Source organism: Elephantulus edwardii, unplaced genomic scaffold (genome assembly GCF_000299155.1).
Source record: "Elephantulus edwardii isolate Elephantulus edwardi_28Jun2011 unplaced genomic scaffold, EleEdw1.0 scaffold00133, whole genome shotgun sequence".
NCBI classification, from domain to species: domain Eukaryota; kingdom Metazoa; phylum Chordata; class Mammalia; order Macroscelidea; family Macroscelididae; genus Elephantulus; species Elephantulus edwardii.
The window spans coordinates 943614-957095 of record NW_006399883.1 but is presented as its reverse complement, the minus strand read 5'-3'; the positions used below and the strand labels follow the sequence as shown (position 1 = coordinate 957095).

Sequence of the window (13482 nt, the reverse complement as noted above, 5' to 3'; positions counted from 1 at the left end):
TTTTATTTTGATATTTTTCATTTTGGAAAAATATATTGTACATTTCTTTTTTAATTTGGTATTATTGTACTTATAATTTGACCACAACTCATAATGACACTATGTGAAATAAACAGAAAATTTGACTGACCTTACTACATCTTCACAATCTCTCGTAAACTGAAGTCCACTATGGTAGCCACTGTGTTAATCCAGCTAGCTGATGCACTTACTCTACTTTTTAGATTCCCTGCATTTCCAAATATGAGATCCTTTTGCAGAGATTAGCCATTCTTTATAATGTGATGAAGTTTTTAAGAAAAAGGTTCCAATCCTTTCTTCTAAAGAGCTTTCTAGCGATACTTCTTCCAAGATAGATTTTTGTTTTATTTTGTTTTTTTCTGCTGTCAAACGACCTCTCCAGAGTACTGAGAAGCAATGAAATCAGTCTAGAGACTAAGGTGTCCCCGATCCAGGACATGATCTTTACAATTACTTGCTATGCATCAGAAAGCTGGACAGTAACTAAGGATGACAGAAGAATTGATGCCTTTGAGTTGTGATGCTGAAGAAAAGTTTTGAACATGCCATGGACTACAAAGAAAACAAATAGGTCTATCTTGGAGAGGGTTAAAACAAGTTTCTCCATGGAGGGTAGGATTTTGAAGCTTTGTCCCGCAAACTTTGGGCATGTGGCCAGGAGGGACCTATCCTTGTAGAAGGACATCATGTTCAGAAGAGTGGAGGGACAGCACAGGGGAGTAAGACCCCAGATAAGATTAATTGGTACAGTAACTACAACAATGGAGGGAGGTGTGTCGGAGTCAGTGAGATGTTTCAGGACAGGGCAGGCTTCAGAACTATTGTACATATGGTTGCTATGAGTCGTAGGCAACTCAGCGGCACATAATAACAACAAACACATTGGACCAATATTAGTAGTAGTCTTTGATCTTTGGCAGCAAGTGTTCAAATCTTCTTTACTTTCTACTAGCAAGGTTGTGCCATCTGTATAACAGGTTGCTGATGAGTTTTCCTCCAATTCTGATGCCACCTTCTACAGCATGCACTTGAGCTTTCCAACTTATTTTTATTATATAGGAATGGAGAAAGAAGACAGGAATGGAGAAAGGAGACAATCCTAATGTAAACATTTCCTGCTTATCTTGTAAGACTGCTACTTTTGAAACGTCTTTTCTGCAGAATATGTTGTTTTTGTTATGTAGCACGGAGTCAGAGCTGACTCAATTGAACCTACAATGTATTTTCAGAGGCAGTAATCACACCAGAAAAGAATGCCCCTTTTTCCTATAGAGCAGCTGGTGGATTAGAACCCATGCCATTTGGATAGGAGCACAGCTCCCTAGCCTCTAGCTAGGCCACTAAAACTTCGTATGCTGCACATAAAACCATGCAGTGTCTCCTTTTTGTTTTGACAACTTCTTGTTGGTCTGTATAGATTTTTATGAGCACAATTAAGTGTTTGGAGACTTCCATTCTCTTCAATGTTAGTCACAGTTTGTTATGTTCCACACAGTTAAAAATGCCTTTATATAACCAATAAAACACAAATATCTTTCTAGTATTCTCCGCTTTCAGTCAATATCCATCAAAATGATATCACTCATTCCATTGCCTCTTCTGAATCCAGCTTGAATTTCTGGAAGTGTCTTGTTGATGATTTTAGCATTTTTTTATACTCTTCAGTTAGATATTACTTGCATGTGACTATTAATAATATCATTTTAAAGTGTTCACTTTCTAGTAGATAACATTTTTCAGAAATGAAAACAAATACGGATTTCTTCTATTTGATTGGCTCGGTGGTTGTCTTCCCAATTTCTTAGAATAAACAGGTGAGAATGTCCAGGACCCCATCTGTTGAAGCACCTTGATTCATATTCCATCAGTTCTTGGCTTTTTCTTGCCTGCAAAGTTCTCAGTTCAGCTTGAACTTCTCTCTTCATTTTCATTGGTTCTTGACCATATGCTACTTCCTGAAATAGTTCCTTACCAAACAATACTTTTTAGTATGACCTCCTTCCATTTTCTTTTTATGCTTCCTTTGTAATTTTTTATATAAAATCATTCACTATAGCAGCTCTAGCCTTAAGTTTGTTTTTCGGTTCTTTTAGTTTAGATAAATTTGAATGGTTACTTCTTATTTGGTTTCCTAACACTGGCTTATTGTACATTTTGTTATAATACTTTGCTTTGAACATTTTTTCACCTTTTGTTATAATAATACTGTGCTTTGAGCTGCCCTTTGAAATCTTATGTTCAGCTCTCATATTTGAGCATTTCTTTCCTTTGATTATGCTTCTATATAACCTAGTGCAAACTTCAGAGTTTCTTCTGACATCGATTTTGGCACTTTATTTCTCCTGTCTTTGTAATAACCTTTTACATTCTTTATGGTTGTTGACCTTAATGTCATTTCACAACTCGTCTGGTCTTTGGTCATTAGTGTTCAATATTTCAAATAATCTTGAGTTTTTGGTGTTTTTTTTTTTTTTCAATTCAATTGATATATACAGAAGATTGCACTTTGATTGTTGTGGGCTTTTTACATTTTCTTCATCTTCAATTTTAAATGAAATATGAATAATTGATGGTGTATTCCACATCAACTCAGAGTTAGAAAAAAATTAGATCATAGGGCAGTACAGGACAGCCTAGAATGGCAGGATAACTGGACATTGCAGATCAACACAATTTGATCTGTGTGTATTGCAGAATACTGTGTTGTAACATAACAGGGGTTATTTCTGAGGTGTTTTTGGAATCAGGTTGACTGACTCTTAGACTTGCTGTTACCAATCTAGCTGAGACATATGAAATATCTTTACAAACTCATTTTAGTAGTTTCAGTTTCCTTTTGTATTATATATGTCCTTATCACTTGCAGAATAAATACAATCTTATAATTATTATCTTATAATTAATTATACATTTTAGTTATGCAATGAAAAGTAAACACATTGAATATGTGTACATAATATATTTGTAGTTGTTCTTGTGTGCCATAGAGTCAGCACTGACCCATAGCTGACCCTCTGGTGGGTTTTCAGAGGCAGTAATTGCATGGGAAGAGATTGCCTATCATTCTCCCACATAAAAGCTGATGGCCTCAAACTGTGTCTTCGGTATTGCAGAGCATTTCTCACCACTAAGACACGTTAGTTATAAAATCACAGCATTTAATCATGCTTAGTATAAATTTAAAATATATCTCTCTACTTTCAAAGTTGAAACTTCTATTATTTTATTCACTGAAAGGAAATTAATGAGTTCTATTAGTATAATTTATAGGTTGCTGTCACGTTAACCCAAAGCAAATCTTCTCCAACAGTTCTGATTTACGAGGCATTAAAGCTCTAAACCTTTTGATCTATTTATTTACAAGTACATTAAATTAGGTACTGATTTGAGTTCACTTTCATTGTAGACTTTTTTATATTACTTAGGTAAGAACTCATACTCCATTACATATATGACCTTTGAACCCATAATAATAGATTTAAATTTTACTTCAGTGTAAAATTTATATTGCACTCTGATTTTTAATTGTATCATTATTTGACTTTCCCATTTTTTTCCCTTTTTTCTCCCCTCAAATTCTGCAGAAATCAGTATCAGAGGAAAATTAAAGCTATGTAAATTTTTCATACAATATTCCAGAGATGTAATTAACATTTCAAAACTAGAAAGTACTTGAAAACAATATTGTTATCATTTTTCTATTCCTAGCTACAGGAACATTAGCCATTACAAGCTTTGTAAAATAAATATTTTTTTTTCTTACATTAGTTCACTCGTGCCCTTTTCGACTCATAAGGAATTTTTAATTTTTCATACCCATGTTCTATTTATGAACATATCATTGATAACTAATCTGTTGTTATGATTCCAATTTTGCCTAGCAGACAGAAATGTTGTAATCATCTCCTTCCTACATTTCTTTCCTCTACATCTCCTTTCCTAATTTCTCCTTCCTACAAAATAAGTAAGCATCTCAGAGAGTTCCATAAACAAGAAATAACTAATTCTAATCTAGTATCTTAAGCATTGTTGTTGTGGTTGTTGCTATATGAGATATACTTGTTATTGTTGTTGTTATGTGCAGTCCAGTTGCCTGCAACTCACAGCGACCCTATGTACAACAGCCCTAAACCCAGCTCTGTCCTGTGCCAATCTCACTGCTCACTGTCTCCGACACACCCACCCCAACTACCCCAGTCACTGAATCAATCCACCTCATAGAGGGTCTACCCCTCCTGAGCCTGCACTCCAACCTCCCAAGAATGATGTCCTTTTCCAAGGATTGTCTCTCCTTACAACATAACCAAAGTATGTCAGATGAAGCCTCAGAATCCTTGCCCCCAAGGAGCAGCCTGGTTTAACCCTCTCTAGGGTGAACCTGTTTGTTTTCTTAGCAGTCCATAGTATTCTCAATACTCTTCTTCAGCACCACAGCTCAAAGGCATTAATTTTCCTTCTATCCTCCTTAGTTATTGTCCAACTCTCTGACACATAACAAGTGATTGCAAAGACCATGGCCTGTATCAGGCACACCTTAGTCTCCAGAATGACACCATTGCTTTTCAGTACTTTGGCGAGGTCCCTAATAGCAGGCTTTCCCATCGCAATACATCATTTAATTTCCTGGCTGCTGGTGCAGAGAGTGTTGACTGTGGAGTCAAGCAAACTAAAGCTGTGAACAATCTCAATCTCTTCACCATCCATCCTGATGCTACCAGTAGGTCCAGTGGTGAGAATCTTTGTCTTCTTGATATTGAGCTTCAACCCATATTGAAGGCTGCAGCCCTTGACCCTCTGCAGCAAGAGCTTTAGGTCCTCTTCAGTTTCAACAAGCAAGATTGTGTCATCTGCATAACACAGATTGTTGATGGATCTTCCACCAATCCTGACCCCATACTTCTCCTCATGGAGCCCAGCCTCCCGGATAATCTGTTCTGCATATAGGTTGAAAAGGTATGGAGACAGAACACATCCCTGGCTTACACCTTTCTCAATTTTGAACCATGCAGTGTTTCCTTGCTCTGTTCTGATGACTGCCTCCTGGTCCAAGTATAGATTTTTCATTAGCAAGTGTTCTGAGACTCCCATTCTTCTCAGAGTCAGCCACAGTTTGTTATGATCCACACAGTCAAATACCTTTGCATAATCAGTGAAACACAGAGACATTCCTCTGGTATCCCCTGCCTTCAGTAAGATCCATCTAACATTAGCTATAATATCCCTAGTACCATGACCCCTTCTAAATCCAACCTGGACTTCTGGCAGTTCTCTGCTGATGTGCTGCTGTTCCAGTTGTTTTTGGATAATTTTTAGCAGAATCTTGCTTATATGTGAAATCAACGATTTTGTTCTATAGTTTCCACACTCTGTTGGGTCACCGTTCTTTGGAATAGGAACAAATATAGATCTTTCCCAGTCAATTGGCCAGGTGGTTGTTCTCCAGATTTCTTGGCACAACTTGGTGAGCACATCCAGGGCAGTGTCTGTTAGTTGAAATACATTAATTGGTTTACCATCTATTCCTGGGGCCTATTTATTGCTATTTCCTTCAAAGCAACTTGAACTTCTTCCTTCATCACCATAGGCTCTTGCTCATATGTTATTTCATTAAATTCTTCTGTGTCTGCGAATTCCTTTCAATACAGTGACTCAGTATATTCTTTCCATCTTCTTTTAATACTTCCTGGATCATTTACTATTCTGTCTAAAGCATCCTTGATTATAGGAACTCGAGGTTTGAATTTGTTCTTCAGTTCCTCGAGCTTAAGAAATGCTGAGTGAGTTCAGCCCTTTTGATTTTCTGACTCCAGCTCCTTGCACATTTCATTGTAATATTTTACTTTATCTTCCCTCCACCTACAATTCATAGCAACCTTGTGAACAACAGATTAGTTCTCCCTTAAAGTTTTTGTTCTGGTTCTAACTGGTGTACGAATCTCTGGTCTTGAAGGATGAACACTGGATTCCCTGTTTTTCCTTCCCTGCTGATGGTAAGATTTTCATATTTGTTGATAAATCTGCTCAATTTAAACAAAGTGGGATGGCAAAGCTGACCAATCCCATCATGAGTCATTCATTTACCCTAACCCTATTACCCTAATCCATGTTCCTTTCTGGGCATGCAGTTTAAGAAAGTTGTTTGAACAGTAAACTCACTAAATCAATAATTATTGGATGCCAATAATGAAGTTGGAGGTACAAACCCACAAACCCACTAGTCCCTCGTGGAAGAGAATGATGCAGTCTGTTCCTATAAAAAATAACAACTCCTGAAAGTCTATGAGTCATTTTTACTATGTCTTTTACGATTGCTATAAGCCTGGATCAACTTGATAATTGTGAAATTGGATGGGGCTGAACAAAAAATGGTAACTTTAAACAAATTTTTTAATTGATATTTTAATGGTATTGCTGTTTATTCCAAGATCATACTATGTTCAATTATTTACAGTAAGTTTTTACCCCTCCACTAGCATCTTAATATATTTATATCTTACGTATTTATTATTATTAATTTCTCTATATTTTATATTTTGTCTCAAATTTTGTCTTTTATAAATATATTTTCACTTTTTGTGTATATAATAATTTATTTCTTGCCACTATAGTCCATAGCAAGCTTCAAGGGTAACTGAAAGGCAACACCTCTCTGGAGATTCAGGGGTTCAAATCCACCAGTGGCTCCACAGAATCACAATAGATAGTCTCTTCCCATTTTGATTTATGTCCAAAAACCAACACAGGGTGGCTATGACTCAGAAGCAACTCAATAGCAGTGAAAATGAATTCAGTAAAGAGTTTGAATCAGACACTTCATCTAATTCTTCCACTTTGTTTTCTTTCTCTTTCCCAGATGTTTATCTTATTAACAAGTAAACTAAAATTTTGTACACTGAGAATCATTATACTTTCTTCTTTGCATTAGTCATGGTCCTTAAGATTTTCACATTTTTAACTGTTTTCAATAATATGTTAAAAAGTGTGTTATAATACTGTTAATGACTTATAAAGGGAAAGATGTAGCAGTATTTTCTATGGCCAGAAAGTCTAGAATTAAGGTCTGACACTACTATTTGTCAATTTTGCAGTGACGACTATTTCATAAAATCTCTCTTACCTCTGTTTTCTCATCTGAAAACTGAAGTGGTAAAAGTACGTATTGAGTTTGTCATTGTTAATTTCTCCAAATTACCTTCTCCAGTTTTTCCCCATCTTAGTCTACTGCTGGGTTTTGGGTCAATTGATTTGAGAGAAATAAGCACAATAATATCACAAAATCAACATATTTTCTAGTAGGAAAAAATTGTCTAATGAGGAAGCAGGACAATAAATCATATTGATTTTATGATTATAAAATTTTTAACTTGGTGAAAATTTCTTTGTTAAGTATTGTATTGTGAAATTATACATTCTTTATACTTTCTTCACTCTTCTAATTAAAGGGAACTCTAGTGATGACTTAGTGATGAGGGTTCAAGTCTATCAGGCTCTGCCTTGGAGAAAGATGAACAAGCTCCTGATGTGAAATTTACTACCTCTGAAACCGTCTGGAGGGTCAGCTGTGAGTTGTTTTGTCTCTCTTGGCCTACTTCTTGGTAATGGATCGATAGTTAAGGAGGAAATGAGAAGGACGAGTTCATAAAATCAATATAGTTTCCAATTAAAAGAAACTGCCTAGAAAAGACAATTAATCACATTGTAATATGATTTTAGTGATGCTCTTTTGTGTCAAAAGTTATTTTATTAAATTGATGTTTTAAATTATTAACTCATTAATTTTTCTTCACTATTTTAATTAAAATCTGTACACTCTCATGTTCCACATTAGTTTATTGAACTTGAGTTCTGTTAATATATGTTACATATACTGGATTCTTACCAGAAGGTATTCTTCCATTTGACCTGGAAAAAGGTCTTCATCCACTTGAGGCTAATATCTCCCAGGGTTTTCTCTGAACTCCAATCCATCCACACTCCAGGGACCCTGTCTCTGTAGACATTTGGCAGAGATTTTCTCCTTGTTATGTTATACACATCCGTTTCTTCATTTATGAGCTTGCACACTAAATTGGTTTCTAGAAGAAAACAGAGGCAGACATCAGAACTGTTGTCTTTCCATCATTATTCCGGAAACTACATGAATATTGAGAATAACAATGAACTTTCATCAAGGTATTATTTCTGTTCTTCTCAGCTTTTTGCCCACTAAGGGGACTGAATCTACTTGCAAAAAATACGTGTAAATAATTACCCAAGTCAGTGGATATTTTTGTGGAATAAAACCTTCATGACAGAAGTGTTATTAAAGATGTTTGATTGTTATTTTAGTGTTGAAGTTTTGGAAATAAATGTTGAAGGAAAACAAAACCAAAATAATTAAGCAATCCCTGCTTAATAGGTTATTTAACTATTTAATCATGCTTGGAAAAAAGAAGCAGCTCATAGTGCTGGACAACTCACTGATTTTGGTTTTGTTTCCCAACATTAATGTCCATTCTCAAAAAAAAGTAGTGTGAGAGATAATTTTTTTTAGACTTTAAAACCACTCAGATAAAATGCATTGATTAGTATAGATCAAATTTACATGATGTGAGAGCTGAAAGGGGAAAAGAACTCATCTCCTTAAATGTCGAAAGTAGAAAATCAAATTTGTTTCTTATTTCTCTAACTTCAAACAACTAGGAATGTCAGAACAAGTTGAAGTTATGTCTAAGCATTGTTTTATGAAATTATACCTTTTTTGAGAGAAAAGTTTACGTTTAAGAGGAGGTAAAAATGAAGTTTGGATACTCTTATGCAGTCAAGTTATACTTAGGTTGAGTCTTCATAAAGGGAAAAAATTACTGTAGGTAATTCGGAAAATCCAAAGATTCCATTATGTTCATGCTCCTGCACGTAATAGAACACCCTGGCTAAAATGAAACACAATGTCCACAATTGATATGCAAAGTATATGAACTTTTTATGGAAACCAACATAAAACTTAAAAGGATTGCCTTCTTAGAGGTCTTTGTAATCTCAGCTAAAATAATATAAAGGCTCCATGATCTTCTCTAGAGTAAACATTGACTCCTGCAAAATCAAGTGGTATTTCGGATACATTTTGCCCTGGAACAGTCTTTAAGAAGATAGCAATGTCAAGCTGAAATAAGAGTGTTCTCACTGCATGCCTTCGTGCCATTTAGAATAGTCCCTTTTTGACCGTAACATTCTGCCGGCAATAAAGAGAGAAAGTAGCTGAGGTGCTCATGTGAGATCTCAGAAACATCTCAGTTGGCATATTTGGATATATAAAGTCACAAACCTTTATTCTGTTTCAAAGAGAATTCATAATATCACCAATTTTTCCTCAGAAGACGTGTGACTTTAAATAGACACACTTTGAAACATCATAATCTCATTAAATATTTTATTCGATGCACTTTACAATTAAAAAATTCACTAAAATAATAAAAAAGTTGTATCTACTACATACAGAAAGTGTGTATAGGAGAATTTTGCCCTTTTTTGTAGTTAAATACCAAAGATTTGTTGACCAAATGAAAAATTACTCATTTATTACTATGTAAATGTGAAAGTTGTATATGTAGTATGTATCTATAATGTGCAGACAAAAATTTTATAAATGTATATAATTTGTATTGTTTTTGTTGATTACTGCCAAATCAGAACCAGCACATAGGAGACTATTAGTAGGTTTTCCGAAGCCGTAAATATCACTCTGAGTAGCAAGTTTATTTGAACAATGTACACTTATGTTGAAGAGCTCTGGTGGCCTACTGGCAAGAACTTGTTCTGCAGTCCCCAAAACATTGCAATTTGAGGTCACCAGTTGCTCCGCTGGAAAAGAATGGGCAATCTCCTCCCATGTGATTAACTGCCTCTGAAAACCCACCCGCAGGGCCAGCTATGGGTCTGTTCTGACTCTACATACACAACAACCTTTATGTTGGTAATGTAATTCCTTACCACCATGCCATCAGGAGTCCCTTAATTCTAATGAGTTTCTGTGATTTAATGAGTTAAGTGTTGGTCTGCTAATCCAAAGATTATCAGTTTGAATCTACCAGCTATCGTAATAAATAAATTCTGAAATTTGTATTCTCAGAAACGTGATAGAATCACTGTGAGTCAGAATTTATTAAACAACAATGGTTTGGAGATACTCAATTCTAAATTTCCTTCAGCACAAAAGAAAAGGAATGATTTACTAGTGATTTTTTTCAGTAAAAAGCAAACTAACTACATCCATATGCAAGATTTTTTTTTACTTTTGAAACAAAAATGTGACTATCAGTGGAAATATAATAATTATTTTACATACTTTGGAAATGAAATATGAAAAAATCTATTGTTAAGCTTAAATTAGTGTCACATTTGGAATGCCAGCTCAAGTTTATTTTTTTTCACCTTGGGCAAATTAATTGTTTTTATTCATTAATTATTCTCATTCATACTTCAGTCTCTTCCTTTATAAAACAAGAATAACAGTAAGAGATATTACCTCATACTGCCATTGTGAATATAAATAGGTTAAGGTATACAAAGATCAGGGGATAATTGCTAACAAAAAGCAAATGTTTTCAATAGTTGTATAACTATTGTGCTTTGTGCATTTGCATAGAATACTTCTCCCTTATCCTAGGCAGAAAGTTTCAAAATTACTTTTTAAGTCATATTCTTTTCAGGGTTTCTGTATGTGGGTGTTTGTTTTCCTTTTCTTTTTTATTAATATTTTTATCATTCATCTACCTTGTATCTCATGCATCCACATTGTGTTTCATACAATCTCTTATTTGCATTATCTTTTATTCATATATATTTTAGCATTTTATTTTCCCTTACAATTTTCTTACTGATAACTACATTTATGAAAGCATGTAAACCAGCTACTACTTCGTGCCTCACGCCCTAATATATGCCCCTTTTAGATTGCCAATTTCTGATTTGCCCTATCAAATCAGAACTGTAAGGGTAAAAATATGTTGCTTTAGCTGAGGGATCGTCTGTTCAACTTGGAAACTTTGAGTATCTGCATCTGCAACCAAAGTCCAGTCCAGAGCGAGCCATCAGGATGCAGCAATCAACCTTACCTCATAGCATGGCTCTTCTCTTTATCTGGTGGGGTTCTGGTCAACTCATTTCCAGCCATCTATGGTTCAAAGGAGCATCAGCTTCAAGCTCAGGAATCCACACTTCCCCCTGCATGCCAAACCTGCTTCTCTCCTGTTGTCATTGTTATCTGCCACTGAGTGAGAACTAGCTTATAGATGACACTTTTCAGAATGTTCTCTGAGTCTGTAAATCGCCTGGGGGGATATTGCTTATTTTCCTCCCATGAAGCCACTGGTGGATTTGAATCACCTGCCTTTGTGTTGGTAGCACAGCTTTCTACCCAGAGCAATAAAGAGTTGTGTTGTGAACTGGTGAGTTGGAACAGATTCATAGCTGACCCTCCAACAGGTTTTCAGAGGCGGCTAATCACTCAGGAGATTGCCCATCCTTCTCCTGTGGAGCAGCTGGTGGATTTGAACCACATGCCTTTGGGATTGCAGTGCAGTTTCTTACCACTAGGCCACAAAGAGTGCCTCTGTTCTAAAGTGGCATGCTACAAAATTTATTGAGCAGAAAGCTGTATGTAACCAGTTATTATTCAATTTTTTCATTGAAAATCTCCCAGAGTTAATATTAAAAGCATATTCTTTATTTCAGTCTAAAAGTTTTCATTAGAGTTGTCTTCAAACTTAAGACTATTTCAGTCAAGCACCCAAGATAATTTTAAGAAAAAAAGCTTAACTTTGTGTTTGCTGTAAGATTGTATAATAGATGCACAGAAATGATCAGAAACTGTTTGAAACTGCTTAATTTTTGAAGACTAAGACACAAACCTCTCAAAACTCTTTCATCTAATAAAGCCTGTTGATCATTATTCCATTTACTTTAACAGTGTAGAAGACACTCAGTGGACTTGCAACGTATTAAAAGTGAAAATAACTGCGATAACAGTGTTAATAAAAATATTTCTTGTTTCTTTACCTTATTTTAATAAGTACTTTTTTTTCTCCAACAATCAGGACTTAGATTTCCCTGCCAAATGGACAATTTCACGGAAGTAACAGAATTCCTGCTCTCAGGGTTTTCAGACAGCTGGGAGCTTCAGATATTGCATGCTGGGCTCTTTCTGTTGATTTACCTCGCAGCCCTGATGGGGAACCTCCTCATCATGACGGTCCTTACTCTTGATCAGTGTCTTCACACACCCATGTACTTCTTCTTGAAGAACCTCTCCTTTTTGGATTTATGCTATGTGTCTGTAACCATGCCTAAGTCCATTCACAGCTCCCTGATGCACAATAATTCCATCTCTTATCTTGGCTGTGTAGCTCAAGTCTATTTTTTCTTTGCTTTTGCATCTGCTGAGCTCGCCTTTCTCACTGTCATGTCCTATGACCGTTATGTGGCCATTTGCCATCCCCTCCAATATGGAGCCATGATGACACCAGAAAAGTGCTACCAGATGGCAGGCATAGCCTGGCTAGTTTGTTTTTCATATGCTGCAGTCCACACTGGCAATATGTTTTGGGAGCCAATTTCAAGATCTAACAGGATTCATCAGTTCTTCTGTGACATTCCTCATGTCCTGGCCCTGGTTTCCTGTGAGGTTTTCTTTGTTGAGTTTTTGACTTTGGCTCTGAGCTCATGCTTGGTTGTGGGATGCTTTCTTCTCATGGTCATCTCATATTATCAGATTTTCTTGACAGTGTTCAAGATCCCATCAGTAGAGAGCAGAGCAAAAGCCTTCTCCACCTGCTCCCCACAGGTAATTGTCACTGTGCTCTTCCTCACTACAGGACTATTTGCTGCTATGGGACCAATTGCCAAATCTTCATCTATTCAGGATTTGGTGATTGCTATGGCATATACAGTTTTACCCCCTTTTCTGAATCCTATCATATATAGTCTTAGAAATAAGGAGATCAAAGCATCTATATGGAAATTATTCATAAAGCTCTATCTTCAAAAATAGAAATGTTTATACTGTACTAAAAAATATGTCAAAACATTACTTTCAGAGTAATTTTGAAATTATCTTATTTTATCTCATTCAACAAAATAATTTAGAAATTTACCTGTTCTTAATGTATTTGATAAATGGCCTTCCTAAATTTAGGCCTTTAGGCTATTTTTTAAGCTGTTGATGGAAATTTACTTTTTAAACAAAAATTACTTTATTGCTTTCTACTAGACTCTTAATATGTAAATTATATATTTTGGAAAAAATCAATTCATTCTTTTCTGGGCTGAATTTTTAAATATACTATTATCTGAAGGTATTTTAATTTTACTTATAGACTTTAATTTTGTATTCTTACATACTCTATTTATTGATTATATTTTTCAGACCATTTGACTACTAGCAGTTGTTTCGTATAAATATATTTAAACATTTTATGCATCTAT

General features: G+C 35.4%; 1 protein-coding gene across 1 annotated transcript; it reads left to right on the top strand.

Moving 5' to 3' along the window:
- Window positions 1-12115: 12115 nt before the first annotated feature.
- Window positions 12116-13048, top strand: LOC102849928 (olfactory receptor 14I1-like). Its single transcript, XM_006893896.1, has one exon. It carries the CDS (start codon window positions 12116-12118, stop codon window positions 13046-13048), a length of 933 nt encoding a protein of 310 aa, XP_006893958.1.
- The last annotated feature ends 434 nt before the right edge of the window (window positions 13049-13482 follow it).

What these genes read in the sequence shown, in the direction of transcription:
- LOC102849928 (XM_006893896.1), top strand. Translation starts at nt 12,116, where the DNA reads ATGGACAATTTCACGGAAGTAACAGAATTCCTGCTCTCAGGGTTTTCA.